This window comes from Sminthopsis crassicaudata, chromosome 4 (assembly GCF_048593235.1).
Source record: "Sminthopsis crassicaudata isolate SCR6 chromosome 4, ASM4859323v1, whole genome shotgun sequence".
Classification (NCBI taxonomy): domain Eukaryota; kingdom Metazoa; phylum Chordata; class Mammalia; order Dasyuromorphia; family Dasyuridae; genus Sminthopsis; species Sminthopsis crassicaudata.
Window position 1 is genome coordinate 12,072,041 of NC_133620.1, and position 23,435 is coordinate 12,095,475.

Below are 23,435 nucleotides of genomic sequence, written 5' to 3' on the forward strand. Positions count from 1 at the left end.
CTCCTTATAGAATATAACCTTACTGAGGGACAGCTCTATTTTATTTTTGTCTTTGTTTCTTCAGTGATTCTCCCAATCCCGGACACAGAGAAATCATTTAATAAATGTTGATTGGTTGTGTTTACGTCCTTTCCTTTCCTTTTACATCTTCCATTTTCAATAGTTGTCAATGAAACCTATTAGATGTTCGATGCTATGCTTGGTTTCAGTCACACAAAAAAAATATTCCCACATATACACACGGCACATGTTAAAACATGCATGTGAAGCAACATGTTTACCGAGAGGTAAATAGAAAAAATCCCACACCTTCGCTTTGGGTGTTTATGAAATTCTTCCAGCTATGAGCTACGCGATGTTGCTCCACTGGCATTATTTGGTACTGCTGCTATCATGAATAACAGTCATGGCTGCAAATATAAAGGGATTAAATTTTTATTTCAAAATATAAGGAGTTCTCCAAGGAGCGTCTAGATGGTTGTTTGCTGGCCGGCTTGCTGCCCTCCAGGTTTGCACTAGCTGGCCCGAGAGGCCTTTTCCCGCTTGGAGAATCGGCAAGAGGAAGAATATATTTTCAAAAACTGGGCACTTTCCCAGGAGTGTCACAATTCAGTAGTTAGTTACTTTATAAGTCAGTGTTGAACGGAAATGTTTATAAAGGTAGACTTTTATTTACATAATTGCTTAATCTCTTCACCTTGGAGAAAATAGGAGGCTGGAGACTTTACCTGCTGGGATTTTCCCTGGTAGAGTGAATAACTATTAAGCAGTTAGGAATGATTCCTAAAGCTGTCCTCTGTTTGGACTTCCTGTCCCCTGGTTCTCCTCCATGACATGACCAGCCCTTTTAGGCTTTCCCCTTGGGGAGTCAGGACCAGAAGAGACCCCCAGAAATGAGCCAGTCCAAGTTCCTCATTTTAAAGGAAGAACCTGAGTCCTCAGTGGAAATTAGGTGACTTGGTATAGGTCTACAGGTAGCCAGTATCAACAAAGTTATTCAAACCCAAGTCTGTGACTCCAGAATTAGCAGAATCCCATGGACTCCCTTCAGTTTGTCTCACTGTAAAGCCTAGAAGCCAATCCCTGAAACACTGAGGTGACCTAGAAGAAGGCATCTTCCAACAAAGAATAACTAGGGCTGGGTAGCTAGGACTTGGCTCAGATGTAGGGGGCATCAAGGACACCTGTACAACGTCAGCCTCTGGAGACATTTGAGCTTAGCAAATACTCAGCAAGATTAGTTAAGAAAGGAGGCAGCTAGTAAGTGTAGTGGATAGAACATCAGCCCTAAAGTCAGGAAGATCTGAGTTCAAACCTGGCCTAGATACTTAACATTTCCTGACTGTGTGACCTTGGGCAAGTCATTTAACCCCAATTGCCTCAGGGGGAAAAAAAAAGACTAGTTAAGAGAGGAGCTATCCCCCTGAGAGAGGGACCATTTGATTTTTCTCTCTGTCTCCCCAGCATCTGTTTCTAGCATAGTGTCTGAAGATGTGGTGATTGGTTAAGCAGAGGCACAGCTTACCCATTTTGTCCCCATCCCCAACAGCAGCACCTATTCCCTGGATAACCTTGCTCCTTCCCTTCCAAACATTGTCCTCTTTGTATCCTAGGACTCAGCTCATCCTGGAGTCGTGGAGACTCTGAGGGTCTTGTGCCCCAAGGTCAGAGGTCTTACCCCAATGTCTCACTGATACTGGCACCCTGTTCCCCACCACTCCTATTTTGAATTTACTTACTAAAAATTGAATTTGTCTCTTAAACTTGATTTGAGGCGTTTCTCAGGCTTCTTGTTTTGAGCATATTTATGACCTTGTCTCAGGTTTCCAAGGAGCAATTATATCTTTGACTTCCAATTTTGGGGGCGGGGTCAAGCTCATTTCTAGCAATGACCAAATAAACTGAGAGGCCCATTGGGTTGGAACTCCCGTGGATCCACACAGTAGAAGAGGCCAGAAATGAAAATTGCCGGTCAAACAGGCCGTCTAAACCTAATCCAAATGGAAATGCTTTCGATTTTGGCTCCTTTCCCTTGCAAAATAATTTATTTCCTTTGTTTATGTGGTTATGGTAGTGCCTCATTATCCAAGCAACTTTTTTCTGCCAAAATAGCCCCTATAGGTCATAAGGTCTTCTGATTATAGATTTAGAGGAGATTTTAGAGTTTACTGAATTCTCTTCTTTCATTTTACAGATGAGGAAACTGAGGCAGAGAGAGGCTATTAAGTGACTCACCCACACTGCCACAGCTATCAAGTATCTGATGTGGGATTCTGCCTTGGATTTTCCATAATCCAAGCCCGGTGCACTATCCTCTGCACCTCATCAAATGTCATTTTTTTAAAAACATGGCAAATGTCAAGAATGTGTCACATTATATAAGACTCCAAATCACAGATTTCACAGAAATGACAATATTTCCGTTAAGCAGATTTAGTGGGAGCTGGACAGCGACCCATATACATACAAGTTTTTTCTTTCATTGCACCTAATATTTCAGACCCTAAGATTTAGAGCCAGAAAGATTGGCAAGGGTTATTGGGTATATTTTTTATTTATTTTGAGCAACTTGTGGAGGAAGCGTCCAACACGCACCGTGTCAGCAGGGGCTATTTCCAGGTTCTTCCCCAAACTCACCATTCAGCTGGCCAGCATTCCCACATTTACAGTAATCCTCTGCTTTGAATCTTTTCCTGCTGGATCCCCATAAAAAGCATTCCCATTGCAAAGAGTGTGCTGAGAATGGAAACGGAGAAATCGCACGGGGGCACCTGCTCATTGACCTTGGTAGCCCTTAGCAAGGTGAACCCTCAAAGTACAGCAATGAGGAGTCCTGGACTCCTGCTTCTGAAGAGATCACTGAGTCCAGTAATGGCAATATTACACAATGGACTGAACTCTGAATTTTGAGTCAAGAAGATCAAACTTCGCCTCAGACACGTAGGAATTAGAAGAACCAGGACAACTAGCTCTCTGTCCATCTGTGGGATAGATGCGTTGATAACTGCACCAATGCTAATGAGTGGTTTTTTCTAAGGATCAAATGCAATAAAGTAAATAAAACTTAAACTCTCTTTAAATGTGTTATTTTGTTTTGTTTTGTTTTGTTTTGTTTTACAGATAAGGAAAGTAAGACCCAAAGAAGGGAAACTACTTGGTTAGGGTTACATTGGGTGGTAAATGGCAAGTAGATGTGCCCAGTCCTTTCAATCATGACCAATTAATTGTTCATGAAGTCATTGGGGGTTTTCTTGGCAAGGATACTTGACTGGTCGGCCATTTCCTTCTCGAACTTATTTTATAGATTTACAGACGAGAAAACTGAGGCAAGCAGGGTGAAGTGACTTGTCCAGGATCTCACAATTAGTCTGGCGATAGATTTGAACTCAAGAAACCATCCTGATTTCAGGCTCCATCCACTGGGCCATCTAGCCACCAGGTGAGTAAACAGTGGAGGTTGTTCTCCAGCCTAGAGCAACAAGGGACCTCAGAGATGACAAAGCACCAGTATTCTGAACGTGCAATTCCTGAAGCTCCAGAATGCCTCCATCTCTCCATCCATCAGCACCAACCATAGCACTTAGAGTCAGCACAAAAGTGCGTGACCTTGGAGATCCTGAACCTCCTGATTCTACTCTTCAAATACAGCCTGTTCCAAGCACTCCCAGGCTCTCTCTTTTCTAAAGGGAGCCCACAGGTTTAGAGCATTGGCATTTGGTTATAACATAATTGCTCAGCCTTTCCCATCATGGCTACTTTAATCCCCTCTGAATGCTGGGAATCAAAAAGATTTGAAAAGCAGCATAGTATGGTGGCTAAAATGAGTTGGAGCTGGAGTCATAAAGAGTAGGATTTGAACTATTGTCTCCACTGCTTAATGTTTGTGGGACTATAGCCAAGATACAAACCTAATGGTCCTCAGCCCCTTCATCCATAATACAAGCAGGTTGGACTCAATGACCTCCAGGGTCTCATACAGTTCTAAATTTATAAACTCATGACCAAAACACTTTATAAAAAGCCATGGACAAGAGTTGCCTGGTATGGACAAGCAGAGATGGTTGTTCTCTATCAATTGGCAAAAAATATACTTACTGGTCCAGAGACAGAGAAAGAAACAATCTATTAAGGGTTTTCTGTGCAGTAGGCAGAAGGAACAGAGTTACAAGCAAGGCAGTCCATACCTCTAAAGAGCAATAATCCTTTTTTTTTTCTTTTTCAAAATCCATGCAAACATAGTTTTCAACATCCACTCTTGCAAAACCTTGCATTGCAAACTGTTCTCCCTCCCTTCCATCCTTTCCCCTCTTCTAGATGTCAAGTAATCCAATATAGGTTACACATGTGCAATTCTTCTAAACATATTTCCACATTTAGCATGCTGCACAAGAAAAATCAGATCAAAAAGGAGAGAAAATGAGTAAGAAAGGCAGCAAAATGCAACTGAACAACAACAAAAAGAGTGAGAATGCTATGTTGTGATCCACACTCAGTTCCCATGGTCCTCTCTCTGGGCATAGGCGGTTCTCTTCATATAAGATCATTGGAACTGGCTTCAATCATCTCATTGTTGGAAAGAGTTGATCATCACATAATCTTCTTGTTGTCGTGTACAATGATCTCCTAGTTCTGCTCATTTCAATCAGCGTCAGTTCATGTCAGTCTCTCTAGGCCTCTCTGTCTTCATCCTGCTGGTCATTTCTTACAGGACAATACTATTCCATAACATTCATATGCCACAATTTATTCAGCCATTCCCCAACTGATGAGCATCCATTCAGTTTCCAGTTCCTTGCCACTACCAAAAGGGCTGCCACAAACATTTTTGCACACGTGGCTCCTTTTCCCTTTTTTGATCTCTTTGAGATACAAGCCCAGTAGAGAAGCTACTGGATCAAAGTTGTATAGACAGTTTGATGGCCCTTTGAACCTAGTTCCAAGTTGAAGAGCTCCAGTTCGAATGGGGGAAAAGACAGGAAGATAACCCTTTAAGAAGAGCTGGGAACTCGTATTTTAATGAGGGAAGCTGGGAAGCTGAAGTCTTAAAGAATAACTTTTCTATTTCTCCTCTACCTTTTTCTAAATTTGAAATAAACTGATCTACAATAGCAAGGGAAGGTCTGGGCCTGTTGCCTTTGTGTTTCTTTGAATACCAGCCTTATTTACAGAGGAGAGAAGCCTGGGAAACCTCTCTTTTCTACTATACCCCCAGGGGAAGAAAGGGAGGTGAAGTTAGCTTCTAAGATGTGTAAAGCAATCCCTGGTCTAAATTAGGGGCTGCTTTCTTGGTATTTACGCTCATGTCTGGAAGTCTTAAAAAAAAGAGGCTAGAGCCTCCCATCTCCCTGGCTATGCCTGTGTGGTCCTCCCCGGAGGCAGTGGTATGGACTAGTTGACCCTCCAGCTTTTCCCAAACCTTTGATTTTTATCAACAGCATAATTGGTAAACTATTGGCCCTGTCCTGGTGAGTGAACCTTCGCTAGTGCTGAATAAACATTTTTCTGGCAGAGGAAAAGTGCCCAGACTCCCATAAAAACTTACCGAGCCATTGTGGGCCAATAAAAAGAGGGGAACATGGCTTGGGCCTGGCCAGCCTTTGAGAAAAATACCTCTATGGGGTGAAAGGTGTCCATGCTTTTCACGTAACCACAGAGCTCCATCTAGAGGACAATGGTTTCTGAAGAGATTTTAATTTTAGTTTTATTTCATTTTATCTGTCTGTTTTCATTTGCCACTGGACCTGTGATTTCCTGGGTGTGGGAAATCTCTGGTGAGGAATTCTCTCTACCAGATCCGATCCACATCTGCTCAGCTTATGGTCTTACAGAAAGAGCTCTTAATCCCTTTTGTCCAAGACACTTTGGCCGTCCGGCAATGGGACCCATTCCCAGAAGGCATCGAAATGTTCCAAAGTACATAATATAGCAAAGCACGCAGAGGACTGAGACCCCGGAGAAGGAAAAATAGAAGTCAACGATATCGAACAGCTACTGAAATCTGGTGGGAATAGCTGCACAGACCTCAGGACGAGAACTTGCAGAACTTCAGAAATGATAGCATTTGCTAAGCAGCTAGCAGTCTCCAAGGCAGGGCGCACAGTGGCACTGAGCGACCAGAGGACAGGGCCCAGGAACAAAGACATCTTCCAGGAGGAGGAGGGTGGGGAGAAAGAAGTCTGGAGAGACCGAAACACAGTCCAAAGAGGAATGAAGAAACTAATGCAATTAAAGCCCAAAGTAAAGGGGGTTCTCCCAGCTTAGAACAGGGTTTTTATTGTTTTTAAGAGGCAACATATAAATGTGTCAAAGGGCAATGTCTGCAGTGAGAGCAGCCAGGAGCCAATTTGGCTGAAACCAGGAGGGGCTGTGGTGGGTGATCCTTTAGAAAGGGTAGACCAGACTAGGAAAGGTTTTAAATATCAGAGAGGGAGGATAGAGGGGTTATAGGGAGCCACTGAAGCTTCCTGAACAAGGGAATGGCATGGCTCCCGGGACAATCAATTTGTCAGTTGTGGATATCATTGAGAGGAGAAAGGAGGAGGAAGAGAGCAATCAGGGACCTACTACAATAATACAGAGGCAGCAAATCACTGGACTAACAGGGGTGGCTGTGTGAATAAAGAAAATGGGACAGAAAAAGAAATATTGTGGAGATTTATCAGTAGAATACCGTAGCTGATTAGACCTGGGTGAGGGAAGAGTCTGGGGTGAGTCCAAGTTTGCCCCCTGAGTGACTGGAGGGCGGGCAGCCAGACCCTCCATCTTTCACAGGCAGAAAGGGATGCCCCGAGAGCTGCGGTGATTTGCTGGAGAGGGCACTGGTCAGCCCGTGTCAGAGTGGGCAGGGAATTGGGGGCTGAGCATATAGGATTTCTATTTATTCCCTGAAGGAAAGCCAATTTTTGGTTTCCTTGTGTGAAAAATGAGGGGACTGAGTTAAACGGAATCCAAGACACTCCCAAGCTCTAAACCTCCTCCGAGGATGTTTGGTTCTGAGAAAATTTGATGGGAGTTTCCCCCCTTAGACAGCCCGGATGCCTAAGTGTAGAGAAATGGGAGAATTCAGTATTACATAGCTTGACCAGGTCTGTTTGGGTTGCCTGCTTTTTTCTTCCATCTCCCCCCCACCCACCCGTTTGCCCTCCTCTCCCCACTTTGGGATTAGGAAACCAGCCCACCTGCACTGAACATTTGAGCTGTCCTGGGTAGAGTAAGGACCTGCCTCACACCTTCCGCCCTACCCACATGTTCAGTTCCATTAACCATGATGCTCCTCCCGGTATGAGCTCATCCCTTTGGCTGTTAGCTCTGATTGGAGGGCTGAAGGGCGGGGTACCAAACTCCCCCCAAAACCTTCCTTTATGGAGGGCAGAAACTGACCTCTGGGCTCCCTCCGCCTGCATCTGCTGCTTTGCTGGGTTCAGCTCTGCAAGAAGCTCCACAAGATGCCCCTGTGGGCCCTCCCTCCCCTCTCACTACCTTCTCCCCTTAGATTGTAACCTCCTTGAAGGCAGGGACTATTGCTCCTTTTAAACTGCACCCCCAGGACTAATCACACTGCCTGGCCAGGTAGTAGGTGCTTAATGTGGATTGAATTGGTGGGAGACAATGTGGCACAGGAAAGGTCCTGACTTTGTAGTCCAGATCCTGAGTTTTAATCCCTTGGCAGAAGCTGTTAGACTCTGGGTAAAGTCACTTATCCTGGGCCTCAGTTTCGCCATCTGGGAAAGGGGAGAATGAGAGTAAAGGCCTCTCTGGTCCCTTCCAGCTTTGGATCTCCAATCCCCTCATGCTCAAGGACTGACTGCTCTGGCCTGGTGGTGTGACCATTGTGATAGTTGTAAATGTGGCTCATCTCAATTCCCCTCATCTCCCTCCACACAGAGTGGGGTCCCTAGCTCTCTTCAGCCCCCCAGTTAAATGAACCTGCGATTTCAACCATTTGCTATGGACGAAACCAGTAAAAGTTCTATTTCTCGACAATTCTTCAGAACACTGAAGCAATCACTATTCAACCAACTCTGTTTTATGTTTCCAAATGAGTTAGATCTATATTTTAACCCTGCTGTTCAGCAGGTTGAGAAGTGGATTTCAAAAGGACTGGAACCAGCAGGACCAGCTTCACAAAGACTCCTGATCCAAGGGAAGGTAGACAAGAGTTCCTTCTTAGCCTCGAATGGGAAGCTCAGTCTTCCAGTGTAGTTGCATTGAGTTTGTTAGTCCAAGCTACCAGATTCTCCACTTCATTTTCCCAGGCCTCATCCATATCATCACTTTCTTTGGAACTTGTATTTTTCTTCTTCTTCCCTTTGCTATTCCAGCTTTTGGAATCATCTTCATCTTTACTTTCCAAATCCATAAAATTCATATTTGTCTCTAGAAGGAAGATAAATTCAAATAGAATAGAAATGTTAAGGAAAGAAATACTTTGGGCTTTTGGTACGGTAACAATGCACATTTCCAAAGAGCGTTAGTTTACACCAATGGACACTTCATAACAGAACTTTGTGAGGTGGGCAGTGCAAGGATGGTTACCACCATGTTGCAGATAAGGGAGCTGAGATTCAGAGAGGTTATGGCATGTGCACAGAATTAAGAAAGCTAAGTACCAAGGTAAGGATTTGAACACAGATCCCTCAGGTCCAATTGGGCCCACTGATTGCATTCTGCTGTTTCTGAGAATTTTGTAAGAACACTTTTTAATAATCTGATCAAACTCTAGCAGTGTTTGGGAACAGAAGTTCATATTTCCTATACCTTTTATTTTTAAATAAATATTTTATTGATTTCTTGTTGCTTGCCTTCTCAATGTGGGGGGAGGATTTTGGAACTTGAAACTTTGAAAAATGAATGTTAAATTTTTTACATGCAATTGGAAAAAATATGTTTTAAAAAATAAATATGTATGTTATTGATTTCTTTCATTGCTTGATGACTCCAAGAGATAAGGGACCGATTGATGAGTTGTGATGTCTCGCACTATCGTTTTTCCTTTTTTAGACTGTAACCCTTTAAATTCTGACCTAAAATTTCAAAAATATTTATAGCATTCCCAGTGATATGTAATGGAATACAATTGTGCTATTCAAAAAAAATGATAAAGGAAGAGTTTCAGAGGAACCTAGGAAAACTTACATGAACTGAGGCAGAATAAAGCGAGCAGAATCAGTAGAACTATTTCTCCCATAAAAGCATAGTAAAGTCAAACAACTTTGAGAACTAAAACACTCCAATTAATAGAGTGAGCAGACCCAGTTCCAGGAGACTCTTAAGAAAACAAGCTACTCCCCTCCTCACCCAAGAGATAAGAGTCAAGGAGCAGAATGAGACAAAATTGTTGGACATAGTCAATGCAGGAATTAGTTTGTACTTGATTATGCATAGGGGTTACAAGGGTTAGTAAATGTTCCACTGAGCGCTTGACACACTCAACTCCCAATCTCATTATATAGCCTTTAAAATGTACAAATTACAAGTGTCTCAATGTAAACTCACAACAACAATGTAAACTCTGGAAAGAAGGTGTTATGATTCTATTTTATAGTTAAAGAAACTGAGGCAGACAGAGGTTAGGTAACTGTTCAGGGTTTGAACATGTCTTCCTGACTCCAGGCTTTATTTAGTGGCCAATCTAGCTACCTTTAGTATAATGTGATACACTTCTCTCTCTCTCTCTCTCTCTCTCTCTCTCTCTCTCTCTCTCTCTCTCTCTCTCTGTCTCTCTCTCTGTCTCTCTCTCTCTGTCTCTGTCTCTCTCTGTCTCTCTCTCTCTGTCTCTGTCTGTCTCTCTCTCTCTCTGTCTCTCTGTCTCTGTCTCTCTCTCTGTCTCTCTCTCTCTGTCTCTCTGTCTGTCTCTCTCTCTCTCTGTCTCTGTCTCTCTCTGTCTCTCTGTCTCTCTCTCTCTCTCTCTCTGTCTCTCTCTCCCCTCCTCTCTTCCTCTCTCTCTCCCTCCTTCTCTCTCTCCCTCCCTCCCTCCTTCCTATCTTTCCTTCCTCCCTCTCTCCTTCCTTGCCTCCCTCCCTCCCTCCCCCAAAAGACAACAATAAATAATGATTTCACAAGAAATCTGGTCATTTCAACCTCATAGTAAGAATGAACAGACCAATCGGTGCAATTATAGATTATACACCAACATAAGTTCAGAGAATGAAGAAGGGGGATTGGAGAGGTACTGAGATCCCAGATGTAGTCCTTTGATCTGAGCTTAGCATTGAAGAAGGCCTGGTAGAGAGTCCAGGATGAATGTATGGTAGACTTTTTATTAGTTGTTGATTATCTTTCAACCACTATTTTTTGGCATTAATAGTATCCAAAATAGTTTTCATGATTGCAGAATCCTGCTCTACTTTAAATACATCAAGGACATATCCGTTGATAGTGTCCTAATTGTGCCCCACACCTTTTCCATGTACTCCTCATCTAATCCAGTTGCTTTGCTCATCTTTGCTTTCTTAGGTGCTATTTCCACCATTTCTATGAGCACATCAAGGATCACAATGCTATTTGAATCCAGGAATTGTGACTCCATTGTCCTTGGTGGTAAAAATGATTGGTTTTTTATTTGAGAAATATACAATATCTGTTTCATCTTTTCTTAGGTTTTTTTATCCTTCCAATTTCATCCTCAGATGCCCTGCAATGTCTTTGGTCACTTATATCTCTCACTAAGCTTTCTTGACATTTGGAAAGCAATGACAAAATAAAATTGTCCTTTGCTGAAGGAGTGTGCATCCTTCAGATCAGGGCCAGATAATGACAGCCCTAGAGGGCTGCATCCAAGTGGACTGGAGTGAGTGTTGGGTTTAAAATAAAGCAGCTCCAGCTTCAGTTCTCACTGACTCTAGCTCTATGGGTCTCATGCAACTCCTGAGAACTTATCTATTGGAAAGATATAACGACAGAATCACAGACTTTTGTACTAAATCACCTACATTCTTTCTTTTACTCAGTTGCACATAAAATATTTTTGGATAGTAAATGAATGACAATATCATTAGTAAATTACCATCAGTGAAAATGAATACTTGTTTAATATTTTTCAAATACACATTTTTAAAAGGCAAACTTTTTTTAAAAGGCAGTATTCAGTTCATAGTACTTACCAAAAAAAGCCAAGAAGCTGTGCGAGTGTGGAGCTAGTGGGAGGTTCCAATGGAGAATAATTGTCATTTATGAAACTCATGAATCTTCATCATCTTCACCTGAATTGCTCTTTTATTTAGTTGTACATTGAATATTTTTGGAGAATGAATGAATGAGAACGCCCTTAGTAAACTGAGGATGGCTTAGATTCAAGCTTTGCGCTTTCACAATCATGTGACCTTGCTGCTCAATGTATTTTCAAGCTTTTTTTGCCCAAGCTTGCAAAGTTTGGATCATCCTCGCAAGTTTATGTGAAGTTGCTAAGATTCCCCTTAAGTTGTGGGTGTTGTATGATGTATGGTGGTATTTCTTTCACAATACATGTATTCCATGTCAAATTGAGCCAGCTCTTCATAAGGCACACTGCCAGTGAATGTTGGGATTTCAATTCAGTTCTTCCTAATTCTAGGTCCAGCAATCTCTCTTCTACTGAATGAGGTCTGCCACCATCATAAGCACATCTCCACTAGCAACATATCCATGACTGTGATGTTGGAATCCAGGCGGGAGCACTCCACATCCTCAATGAGGAAGAATTCATTTTTTTAAAAATCGGTGCATGTATCTGTTCCTTTTGTCTGTCTGTTGTCTTCTCTCCAATCCAATATGTAAATGGGGCTCTTATCAAACTCTCTGTAAGCTGGTTTTCCCCTCCCTGTTCTTTTCGGTTTTATGACACATTTTGGGTTTTCTATAATATTTATTCCTTAGATTTTTGCAAAAGAGTCAATGTTTTAAGTCATCATTGCCTTGGGGAAGTCATTTTTCTTCACTAGGCAAGTAAGCAAGTATATGCTGATTAAAGCAATTTTTAGGTTGCTTTGGTTTCCTGATATGATATTTCTATCAGGTAAACTTCTCTGTGGAATCACTGTAATCAACATTCATGTGTTTTGTTTTTGTTTTTGTTTTTGTTTTTGTTTTTGTTTTTGTTTTTGTTTTTGTTTTTTACTGGCAATTGGGGTTGACTGACTTGCCTAGGGCTGCACAGCTAGTGTCTGAGGCCAGAGATGTGCATCTCTTTTATCCATTCTTATTCTACCTTTCAGCAGGAAAAGTAGCCAAATTAGAAAACCAGAACATGAGTTTGAATACCAACTTTGTACAACCGCACTTTTTAGAACTGTGTCCTCATGTGCAAAATGAGGAGTTTGGAATAGCTGGCCTCCAAAGTCCCTTCCAGCCCTAGAACAACTGAGCCCTTTGGACTTTGAGAGCTTTAGTTGGTGTTGGAGAATCACAAAATCTCATGGATGAAAGAGATCTTGTATATCATCTATCTTATAGCCTTGATTCACCTACAGAGTGTCACCAGGCTCTGTCCATTATGCTCCCTCTATCTACCTCTTACACTGTTATCTTTACCAAATTTCTGCTTTTACCTCTATCACCTTATGTACATTTGGAAAAAAATTTCTTACTGGTCTTTCTGTTGTTACTCTGTTATTCTCCTTGATTATCACATTTATTCACTCCTCTTGTATTTCTGTTGTTTGGGGTGTTTGAAAAACAAATAATCTCCCAATTCATGTTAAAAACAATCCAAACCCTTCTTTATCATAGGATGTCCATCTTTTTCCTCACTGTTAAGCTCAGACTTATAGGATATTTCTTCCTAGCCTATGAGCATCCTCATTTCCATTGGTCTTCAGCACATGGTTTTTCATTACCTCTTCCTTTTGTCAATGGATACAAAATCGCGTTGGATTCCTTTCCTTTGTATTTGAAGTTCTTTCTAATGGCTTGCAGAACTTGTTTCTAAATAGAATTTTAAATTACTATGTGTTTTAGAATTTGCAGCCTTGGGATTTTTCTGGAGGAGAGATGTGAAGTTTTTCAATTAGAATTGTATTTTCTATGTTTAGAAATTCTGGGCAGTTCTTGTCTCTCTATATGGTGTGTGTGTGTGTGTGTGTGTGTGTGTGTGTGTTTGTCCTGTGATATCTTTATGAGAGATCTATGATCCTTAGGTTGCCTCTACACATCCTGGTTTTGAGTTCAGTTTGTATAATGAGCATATTATCTTTTAATATTTTGTTTTGTATTTTTTTCCCTCCTCTTCTAAACTGTCTTTCACTTCTGGGCATTTGCATGACCAACCAATTGTTCTCTCTTTTGTTTCTGTGGTGATTGCAGATTCATTTTTTTTCCCTATTCTGCTCTATTTTTTTTTTTCCTGAGCAGAACATGCTTTCTATTTTCACAATTCGCATTTATCTTTTAAACCACACAAAGACAGTGTGTTGTGATTTCATATCTTAAAATCCACAGAGTATAGAGTCCTCTGTGGTTCATTTTCCTCCATTTTGCTATATTCATTTGTAGATGCCTGAACTTATCTGTTAGATTTTCAGGCCATATTTCCTTATGTTATTACTTTTCTTGTTGCTTTATTTGTTTATGTTCAAGGTGTTTGGTTCTCTTTTTCCTGAAATATTTGAAATCAGTCCTTTTTCCTCCTTATTTTCTTTATCACTCACTTCTTGATTCCATCCTCCAAATACATAAAATCTAAAACTTTTATATGACTCCTATTCAAAATACATTAATATCTATTTAATTGCAACCTGTTAAATTGGCCCAATGTACTAACGAGGCAAGACTTTTTTTGGATTCTGACAGTGTCGTGCAATGTCTTAGCTACATCTTCTAGCATTGTGTCATCTTAAAATTGGATAAGCATGCTAAATGTGGCATTAGATTGTGAGTTCCTCAATGGCAATGTCTGCCTTTTGCCTTTTTTTATATCACAGAGTTTAACACACTGCTGAGCGCATAGTAAGTGCTTAATAAGCACTTCAGCACAATATTGACCTATTGATTGACTGATCTATGCCTTTATTCAAATCATTTCTTTTTCTTTCTTTCTTTTTCTTTTATTATTATAACTATTAATGCTTTGTATATTCAAAATATATGCATAGATACTTTTCAGCATTCACTCTTGTATTCCAATTTTTTTCCCTCCTTTCCTCCTACCCCTTCCCAAATGGCAAGTAATCCAATATATGTTAAACATGGGTAATTCTTCTATACTTATTTTCACAATTGATTGATAAAAACTTTAAAATATAAAGCTGAATAGCACAGGGACAAGTATAGATCTATAATGCGCTCCACTATAGTGCAAATCAACATCAACTCTTTAATATCTATTCTTTGGGTCTAAACTATCATAACCAAGCAACAAGCAGTTTTTGACTCCTTGTGGATGAATCCTGCATCTGCAATATACTGAGCATTTACTGCACACCCACACACACACACACACACACACACACAAAACAAATCCATGAAATACCTTGCCAAATGCTGAAATCCAGAAAATAATAGCTAACGAATACTCAATATTCTATTATATAATAATATGATAGATGATATATAGATAATATTATAGTCCATTATTATATGCATATCCAGCCCCAAATCAAGCCCTACTTTTTTCTATAGTTACATCTTCAGTTATTTGATTTCCAAAATTATTCAGCATAGGATTGCCTTAAAGTAGGCTGTCCTGGAGAATTAAAGTATCATTTGGATCTCTAAAAATGAATTGTTATTCAACTTCTCAAGAGTACTCTGAGGTAATAAATTATAATATATGGTATTATATATAAAATAGGTATTTTATTCATATTTATTTTATATATCAAATATATAATATTCATATTATACATCAATAAATATAATGTATATATTATATATGTCACATATATAATATATACATTATATGTATATGCATATATACATGTATATACATTTACATATAAAATGTATATACATTATATATATATGTATATGCATTTTATATATCTAAAATATAAAACATATATGTGTATATATGTATATGTATATATATTAAATAATAATTTCCTCACATATAAATTCCTCCCATATCTCATGAGAAACTGGGAGTGTCTGAGAGGGGGCTCTGAGTGGGGGCTACCGGAAGTAGAGACTGCATCTAATTCTGTTCTATCCTTTTCTCTGGATGATTAAAAGGTTATGCTTTGTTGCCACCAGCAGATGGCAGCAGTGGCTTTAGGAAATGGAGTCATGGAATATCTTTCTCTGCTCCTTGGTCCATGGGAGTTCTTATGAAACATTTCAGAGCATCTTGCGCAGCAAGCTCACCTAGGACTTACTGGTCTAAGGGCCTTTCTTTTCTCCCTAGTTCCTCTTGTAGTCAATGCTGGAGAAGCAAGAGAGATAGCTTCCGATAGGATGAAAGGGTTAAACTTAATCACCTTGGGTCTCAGGTTCCTCCTCTGTAAACTTGTATGGGAAAGTTAAACAAGATACCATTTGAGATTACTTTCTCTTAGATCTATGGAGTTGCTACAAAAAAGACAAATTTGAGTTTGCTCATAAGAAACTCTTCCTAACATGGTACAGAGGAAAGGACCCTGGATTTGGAGTCAAAAATAGAACACCCCAAGGGCTAGTGAAGGTCTTTGAAAGTCATTGAAGATCTTCAAGCATATGTTAGTTACTACTTGCCAAGAGATGATTCTTGGTGAGAAATGGACTACACTAGATGATCTCTGAAGTCCTTTCCAACTTGGACATTCTGTGTTTCAGTGATCTGGAAGGCATCCTTGAATTTCCCAAGAATTACAAGAAATCACCGGAAACAAAGAGTTATGTGATTGGCGCCTCCCCATCAAAGAGGAATTAGACAACTGTTTGCTGATTTTCTATGGTAATAGAAAAATCTTCTATCTTTTTACAGAACGAATCCAGGACTCCACAAAGCACCTCCTATCTTTGTTAATTCAAATGACTACAACCTACTTAGGGTCATTCTCGAAGGCACTAATGATACCAATACTCAGAATTGCCAAGCACAATAAAATCACAGGTGGTATTTTATGGCTATTCCAGTATTATGGCTATGTGAATTCATAACCATGTGAATGTTTAAACCCAAAGAGCTATTGTTAATAGGTTAATGCTAACTTGTAAATATAACTCTGCTAGAACAGCTCGAGGATTTGCCTTGGTCCTGGACTGTTTAATATTTCATCAATATCTTTAATGAAGATCATCTTGCAGATGATACACAATTAAGAAAGATTACTATTACATTGGAATAAAAAATCAAGGCCCCAAGAGTTAGTTTAATGATGTGCTGAATTTCGCAAGATATGATTTTAGAAGTAATTTTAAAGCTTCACATTTGAAGTTTCTAAAAAGAAATCAATTTCCTAATATAAGATAAGAACGGTGTGGCAACAGTGAGAGGAAGATGTAAGTAAGCTAAGGTTTTGGCAAACTCAATAAAAACACACAAGTATTATGTAGAAGCCAAAAAAAACTGATGCCATTTTAAATTTTGGCAAGAGAAACACAGTAGATAGATTGTCAAGCTCATAGTATCACTGTATTCTACCATGGTCAAACAACATCTATTATATTGTGTTCTTGGAACACTTTTGGGTATGGCTTTTGGGGAAGAACATTGACAAGCTGGTTAGGATCCAGAGGAGGACAAACAATATATTTTCTTTCAGTTTGTCTTTGGACATGCTAATTCCATAAACTCTCTATATAAAAGTTAGATTGAACTCAATTTACCTGATGCGTTGTACTGGGCATTTTTGATGGATTGTATGAAGCTTCTATCTAATCTTGAAGATAACCTATTTTCCCGAGCAATTCTATTCATGACAGAATGGAATCTAGAAAGAGAAAAACAAGTCATCCAACTTTTAAACTACATCAGTTTTTGTCCATTTGACAATTTTAAATTAAACTATATTTTTTCTTAATTGAAAAATCTTCCTTTTCCTCCTCCCCCTCATTGCCAGAATTTAAAAAAGAAACATACAATCAAATATACTATATATATATAACAAATATATAATCAAATAAAGCAAATTCCTGCATTGGTCATGTCTAAGAAAAAAATAACAAAAACATCTTTCATTACCCTAAGACATCACTTCTCAATCAAAAAATGGGTAGTAGGACATAGCTTATCATTGCTTCTTTGGTTATCATGGTGGTTATTGCATTGATCAGAGTTCTCAAGTATCTTAAAGTTTCATTTTTATAATATCATTATTAACAATTTATTTTCCTGGTTCTGCTCACTTACCTCTGCATCCATTCATAAAAACCTTTCCAGGTTTTTCTGACACCATCTCTTTCATCATTTCTGATGACACAATAACATTATTCCATAATATTCATAAAGCTTAACTTCTTTAGCCAATCATCAATTGATGTGAATTAGCTCTTACTTTCCAGTTTTTGTTATTATAAAAGAGCTACTATAAATATCTTTTTACATTTACAAATGTTTTTTGTTACTATAAAAAGAGCTACTATAACTATCTTTTTACATTTACAAATGTTTTATTATAGGTATAACAACATATTGGGTTAAAAGTTGTTGTTTGTCCTTTGTTCTTGAAGAGGACCCCAACATCAGGGAGGTGACCCCATGATATACAAGTGAATTGGGTTTAGGTGAGTAAGAACTGTGCAAGGTCACCTGCCTCACTTACTCATCCAAAGCCATCTAGATCCAGTGGCAAGCTATGCAAACATAGGCAAGATATGGAAAAACAGTTGAATAGCTTAATACTTTGGGGGTTTAGTTCCCATCTTTCCTAAAATAACTCATCTTCAGTTCTATCACCAGTGTGCATGTGCCTTTTTTCCTGTAGCCCTTCTGACATTCCATTTTCCCTTGTCTTTAATTGACATTGACAATGATATCAGGTAGGGGAGAATTGCTTTACTTTGCATTTCTCTAAGTATTAGTGATGTGGGACTTTTTTTTTTTTCATATGGTTATTGATAGTTAGGATTTCTTCCTTTAAAAACTGCTGGTTCATATCCTTTGACCAACTAGCTCATATATTTTTTTGAAAATGTACAGTATTTTTAAAAATACAAAGTGACCTGGAACATGAAGTTTTGAAGATTTTTATTGCTACTATGATTGAACTAACTTAAGTGGTAAGTCCAGTTATTTCCATTACTTATTTTCATGTGGTTTCCAAAAACATAATCATTGGGAAACAAAACAAGGGAATTATCCATAAAGTTATCAAGAAAAAGAGAGGTGAGGTCATACTAGAATTACAGAATCCATAGAGGTCAGCTAGTTCAACCAATGAGAAAAGGGACCAGTACAATGTTATTTTCCTTCCAGGTGTGAGAAAACTCCCTCAACCAATGAAGGCTGTCACCTTTCTGGAACTTATAGCCCCAAGAGTCGCCTAAAATACCAGAGCAAGTATATGTCAGTACATAATTTGAACTTGGACCTTAGCTCCAAGGCCAGTTCTCTACTACATCACTACATCATCAGTTCTCTACTAGATCTACTACTTCCTTCTCCATTCTGTCAGTACCTGAACATATCTCGTTCCCTTGCCAATTCCCATTCTGTCTTAACTGAAAACTAGTTTTTCATTCTTTGTATGAAGATCTCCACTGAATGGAAACCCAAGTCTACTTCTCCTTTCCAAGGCAGCGCATCTCACTATAGGGGCTTGCTTATTATTAGGAAATCTTTTCTTCTATTAAGTCTAAGTCTATCTCTCCAATATCAACCATCTGCTCTTGGTTCTGTGTCCTAGGGCTCAGTAGAACCAATCTATGCTCTTCTCCACATTTTCTTTTAGTACTAGAGGACAGTTTTCCCCTTTGAGTCCTCACTTCTATAGGCATATCAATAGGTAAAAACAGTTCATATGGGCTCACTAACAAACATGTGCAAACATAAAATTTAAAAAACCCATTGTATATGAGATAATCATTCTATTATTTTGTATTGTAAAGGGAATATTTATTTTGACAAACAAGTAATGAAAAACTCATGTGTGTCCATATCCTTTTCTGAAGCCCTTTTCTTCTTTCTATTTCCTGAGATGAGTTGCTGTCACTACCATCTCATTTAAATCATTACCTCCATTGGGTATCTCATGGTTATTTTATTTTCTTCTGTGTGTACCACTTCACAAACTTTCCATGTTCTTTGTATGTCTTAATTCTTACATTGAAACAATGATTTATTATGTTGCTCTGCATGGTTCATTTAGCCAGTCACCAATTATGGAACAATATATACCTAGTTCTATTGTGAATTTTTGACAGATTTTCTCAATGCTGACATTTTGAATGATCCTTATAGTCAAATAATGAGGTCATATAGAAATCAAGTTTTGTAGCTCTTATAATGCCATGTTTAGTTCAATCATGTTTCAGTTACATCGAGAGTGATTTGCCATTTTCTTTTCCAGTTCATTTCACATATTAAAAAACTGAGGCAATCAGGGTTAAGTGACTTGCCCAATAAGTGTTTGAGGACAAACTTGAATTCAAGACTTTCTGACTCTGGGCACCGTATCACCTGCCTGTCCTACTATGTATCTATAATCCTCATACTGGTTTTTTTTTTTTTTTTAATAGTTATTTTCAGCTTTACTAGCAATGTAATTACCTATTTCTTTACTGCCTTGTCAGCATTTAATTTTATATTCTTTTATTATTTTTGCCAGTTTAATGGGTGCAAGGTGATAGCTTTAAGTTTTCATTTGTATTTTTATTATTATATTATTTTTATTTATTTATTTATTTATTTATTTATCATTTATTCATTTCATTATTTATTTTTAAATTATTATATTAAATATATTATTTATATAATATTCATATACTATTTATTTGTATAGTATACTATATTAAATTCTTAATTTTTTTAAAAAAATGATATCTTGGGTTTCTTCTTTTGAGAAGTCTACTCTTGTCTTTTGACAATCCTTTTCTTTTTTTGAGAGGGGGGAGAGGACTGAATTACTATTTGATCCTTATAGGAAATTTCCATTGAGTATGTTCCTTTAACAATGCAAAACAGTCAATGCGGGGGCTAGAGCCAAGATGGAGGAAGAAGACACACATTTCTTTCTGACCTTCTCCCACAACCCTCACACTAATTACCAAATCCAGCCTCTGAATTAGCTCTGGACTGGCAGAATCCATGCATATTGGGAGTGTAACAAATAACTAGCAAAAGATAATTTTGAAGACTGCCAGAAAAAATCCATTTCATAATGGCATGGAGGGAGGTGGCCAAGCACAAGCAGGCCCAGCACAGGCCCGGAGCATAGGCAGTGCAGACCCAGGGTGATGGGGTTCCACAGATGGAGAATCTATGGGGAGGAATCTACAGCAGTGTTGGCTACTCTGCCCTGGCTGCAAACTAGTAGATCAGCAGAGAAGTTATAAAACATCCAACATAAATGCAAAAAGTAGAGTGAACCCTGAAACCCAGACTCTCATGGGGTGTAGCCATAGCCACTCAACACTTAAAGTCAGTAAACACTGACCCAGCACAGCTGCTGTCTCTTGTAGAGGAAGCTTGGACAACCACCCTTGTCCTAAAAACAGATTTCAATTTTTTAAAAAAATGAATAAAAAAGCAAAACTAACTCTGACCACAGATAGTTTTTATGATGAAAGAGAAGAACAGATTTTAAACCCTGAGGTCACCAAAAGCAGATCATCTCCAGATGGAGTTCCAAAAGGTGATATAAATTGGTCCCCATCACACAAGATTCTCCTAGAAGAAATTAAAAAGGATCTTAAAAGAGAGCTAGAAGAAAAATGGGGAAAGGAAATGAAAACATTGCAAGGGGGGTTGGAAAAGGCAACACAAATTATCTTTAGAAAATTCAATGGCAGAAACTAGGCATGGACCCACATTTAACACCACATAGTAAGATAAGATCAAAATAGGTCCAAGATTTAGGCATAAAGAATGAAATCATAAATAAATTGGAGGAACATGGGATGGTTTACCTCTCAGACTTATGGAGGAGGAAGGAGTTTGTGTCCAAGGGAGAACTAGGGACCATTATTGATCACAAAATAGAAAATTTTGATTACACCAAATTAAAAAGTTTCTGCACAAACAAAATTAATGCAAACAAGATTAGAAGGGAAGTAACAAATTGGGAAAACATTTTTACAGTTAAAGGTTCTGATAAAGACCTCATCTCCAAAATATACAGAGAATTGACTTTAATTTATAAGAAATCAAACCATTCTCCAATTGATAAATGGTCAAAGGATATGAACAGATAATTTTCAGATGATGAAATTAAAACTATTTCTACTCATATGAAAGATTGTTCCAAATCACTATTGATCAGATAAATGCAAATTAAAACAACTCTGAGATATCATTACACACCGTCAGATTGGCTAAGATGACAGGAACAAATAATGATGAATGTTGGAGGGGCTGTGGGAAAACTGGGACACTGATGCATTGTTGGTGGAGTTGTGAAAGAATCCAACCATTCTGGAAAGCAATCTGGAATTATGCCCAAAAAGTTATCAAAATGTGCATACCCTTTGACCCAGCAGTGCTACTACTGGCCTTATATCCCAAAGAAATACTAAAGAGGGGAAAGGGACCTGTATGTGCCAAAATGTTTGTGTTAGCCCTTTTTATAGTGGCTAGAAACTGGAAAATGAATGGATGTCCATCAATTGGAAAATGGTTGGGTAAATTATGGTATATGAATGTTATGGAATATTACTGTTCTGTAAGAAATGACCAACAGGAGGAATACAGAGAGGCTTGGAGAGACTTACATCAACTGATGCTGAGTGAAACGAGCAGAACTAGGGCATCATTATACACTTCAACAATGATACTGTATGAGGATGTATTCTGATGGAAGTGGATATCTTCAACATAGAGAAGAGCTAATCGAATTCCAATTGATCAATGATGGACAGAATCAGCTATATCCAGAAAAGGAACACTGGGAAATGAGTGTAAACTGTGAGCATTGTTTTATTTTTGTTTTGTTTTGTTTTGTTTTGTTTTTCTTTCCAGATTATTTTTACCTTCCGAATACAATCAGTCCTTTGCAACAACAACAATTCGGTTCTGCACATATATATCGAACCTAGGATATACTATAAGATATTTAATATGTATGGGAATGCCTGCCATCTAGGGGAGGGGGTAGAGGGAATGAAGGGAAAAATTTGGAACAGAAGGGAGTAAAAGGGATAATGTTGTTAAAAAAAATATTACCTATGCATATTTACTGTCAAAGAAAATGTTATAATTATAAAAATTAATAAAAAATAAAGAAAGAAAGAAAGAAAGAAAAGAAAATTCACTAGAAAATAGACTTAGTGAAATGGAAAAAGCATAAAACTCATTAAAAGATAGATTTGGCAAAATGGAAAAAGAAAACAACTCCCAGAAAAACAGAATCTGTGAAATGGAAAAAGAAAATAATTCCTTAAAAAAGCAGAATTTGTGAAATGGTAAAACAAATTCCATGGAACAAAACAACTCATTAAAATATTCAACTGGACAAATAAAGAAGTAAAAAAAGTAAATGAAGAAAATTATTCACTAAAAATCAGAACTGAACAAATGGAAATGAATGACTCAATGAGACATTAGACAAGCAAAACCAAAAAAATGGAAAAAAATAGAAAAAATGTAAAATATCTACTTGGGAAAACAACTGACCTGGAAAATAGATCTAGGAGAGACAATCTAAGGATTATTAGATTCCCTGAAAACCATAGTGAAAAAAGAGCCTAGACACTATTTTTCAGGAAATCATTAGAGAGAACTTCCCTGATGTCATAGAATCAGAAAGTAAAATAGCCATTGGAAGAATCCATCAAATACCTCCTGAAAGAGACCTCAAAATTAAAACTCCAAGGAATATCATGGCTAAATTTCAGAACTATTGGACCAAAGAAAAAATATTACAAGCAGCCAGGAAAAAAAAATTCAAATACTGAAGAGCCACAGTAAGGACCTAACAACTTCCACCTTAAAGGATAGAAAGGTCTAGATTCTGATATTCCAAAAGGCAAAGGAACTTGGAATACAGCCAAGAATAAACTACCCCCACTAAATTGAGCATTTTCTTTCAGGGAAGAAGATGGAGGTTCGATGAAACAGCTGAATTCCATTAATTTCTGATGAAAAGGCCAGAGCTAAAAAAAAAAATTTGATCTTCAAATATAGAAGCATAAAAAGAAAAGAACTCTTGAGAACTGTATCTGTTATGGGTATACATAGTACAGATATAATTTGATTTTAGTGTTATAATATATAAAAGAAAATACAGATGGAAAGGGGATTATACCAGAAAAAGGGGAAAGTGGAGATAAAATGAGGGAAATTACATTTCAGGAAGAGGCAAAGAAAACCTATTATAGAGGGATGAACATTGTGTGAATCTTACTCTCATCAGATTTGATTCAAAGAGAAAATATTAGACATATTTAGT

At 38.2% G+C, this 23,435-nt stretch overlaps 1 protein-coding gene across 1 annotated transcript in view; it reads right to left on the reverse strand.

The window, feature by feature from the left end:
• Nucleotides 1–8,024: 8,024 nt before the first annotated feature.
• UBE2U (ubiquitin conjugating enzyme E2 U) overlaps nucleotides 8,025–23,435 on the reverse strand; it is a 75,119-nt gene continuing 59,708 nt past the window's right edge. The window contains exons 9-10 of the mRNA XM_074265745.1: nucleotides 16,720–16,823; nucleotides 8,025–8,376 (exon numbers count right to left, since the gene is read on the reverse strand). Of these exons, the coding sequence (XP_074121846.1) occupies nucleotides 8,186–8,376; nucleotides 16,720–16,823 (295 nt within the window). The 3' untranslated portion in view covers nucleotides 8,025–8,185. The remainder of the gene's footprint in view (nucleotides 8,377–16,719; nucleotides 16,824–23,435) is intronic.